This window comes from Trypanosoma theileri (genome assembly GCF_002087225.1).
Source record: "Trypanosoma theileri isolate Edinburgh chromosome Unknown TM35_Tth_45_V1, whole genome shotgun sequence".
In the NCBI taxonomy this organism is placed as follows: Eukaryota; Euglenozoa; class Kinetoplastea; order Trypanosomatida; family Trypanosomatidae; genus Trypanosoma; species Trypanosoma theileri.
In genome coordinates this window covers 147,276-147,644 of record NW_021639887.1, presented here as the reverse complement: position 1 = coordinate 147,644, position 369 = coordinate 147,276, and the positions used below count along the sequence as shown (strand labels likewise).

Sequence of the window (369 nt, the reverse complement as noted above, 5' to 3'; positions counted from 1 at the left end):
AGAATAAGTGCATACTCCTCCCCTTTCGGTTGAAACTCTTTCCACTTTTCCAATTCGGCATCGTACTTTGATTTGGCCTCATCCCAATAGGTACAGTCATTTTGTTTTTCCCATTTATCCAGAGCTTTAACGGCCGCATTCCAAGCTTCTCGAAAGCCGGAACCATTAGATTCGTTTGCTATACGATAAAGAAAATCATCCTTTGCCCTATCAATCTCATCTGCAGCTGCAACACAGCCTTTGGCATTGAGTTGCCAGTAAAGCATACGAGCTCTATGGTTTAACTTGGCCCACGCTGTCCAATATGGGAAAAAGGAAGAATATACAAACTCCTTCATACTGGTTAGCTCTCTGCGCCCCATAGCGATC

The 369-nt window shown here is 43.9% G+C and overlaps 1 protein-coding gene across 1 annotated transcript; it reads right to left on the bottom strand.

Annotated features, from left to right (window-relative positions):
- Nucleotides 1-2: 2 nt before the first annotated feature.
- Nucleotides 3-338, bottom strand: TM35_000451530 (uncharacterized protein; the record flags this gene model as incomplete). Its single annotated transcript, XM_029030250.1, has 1 exon — nucleotides 3-338. A coding segment is annotated over one exon (336 nt), but the record flags the coding sequence as incomplete, so codon positions are not given.
- Nucleotides 339-369: the final 31 nt, after the last annotated feature.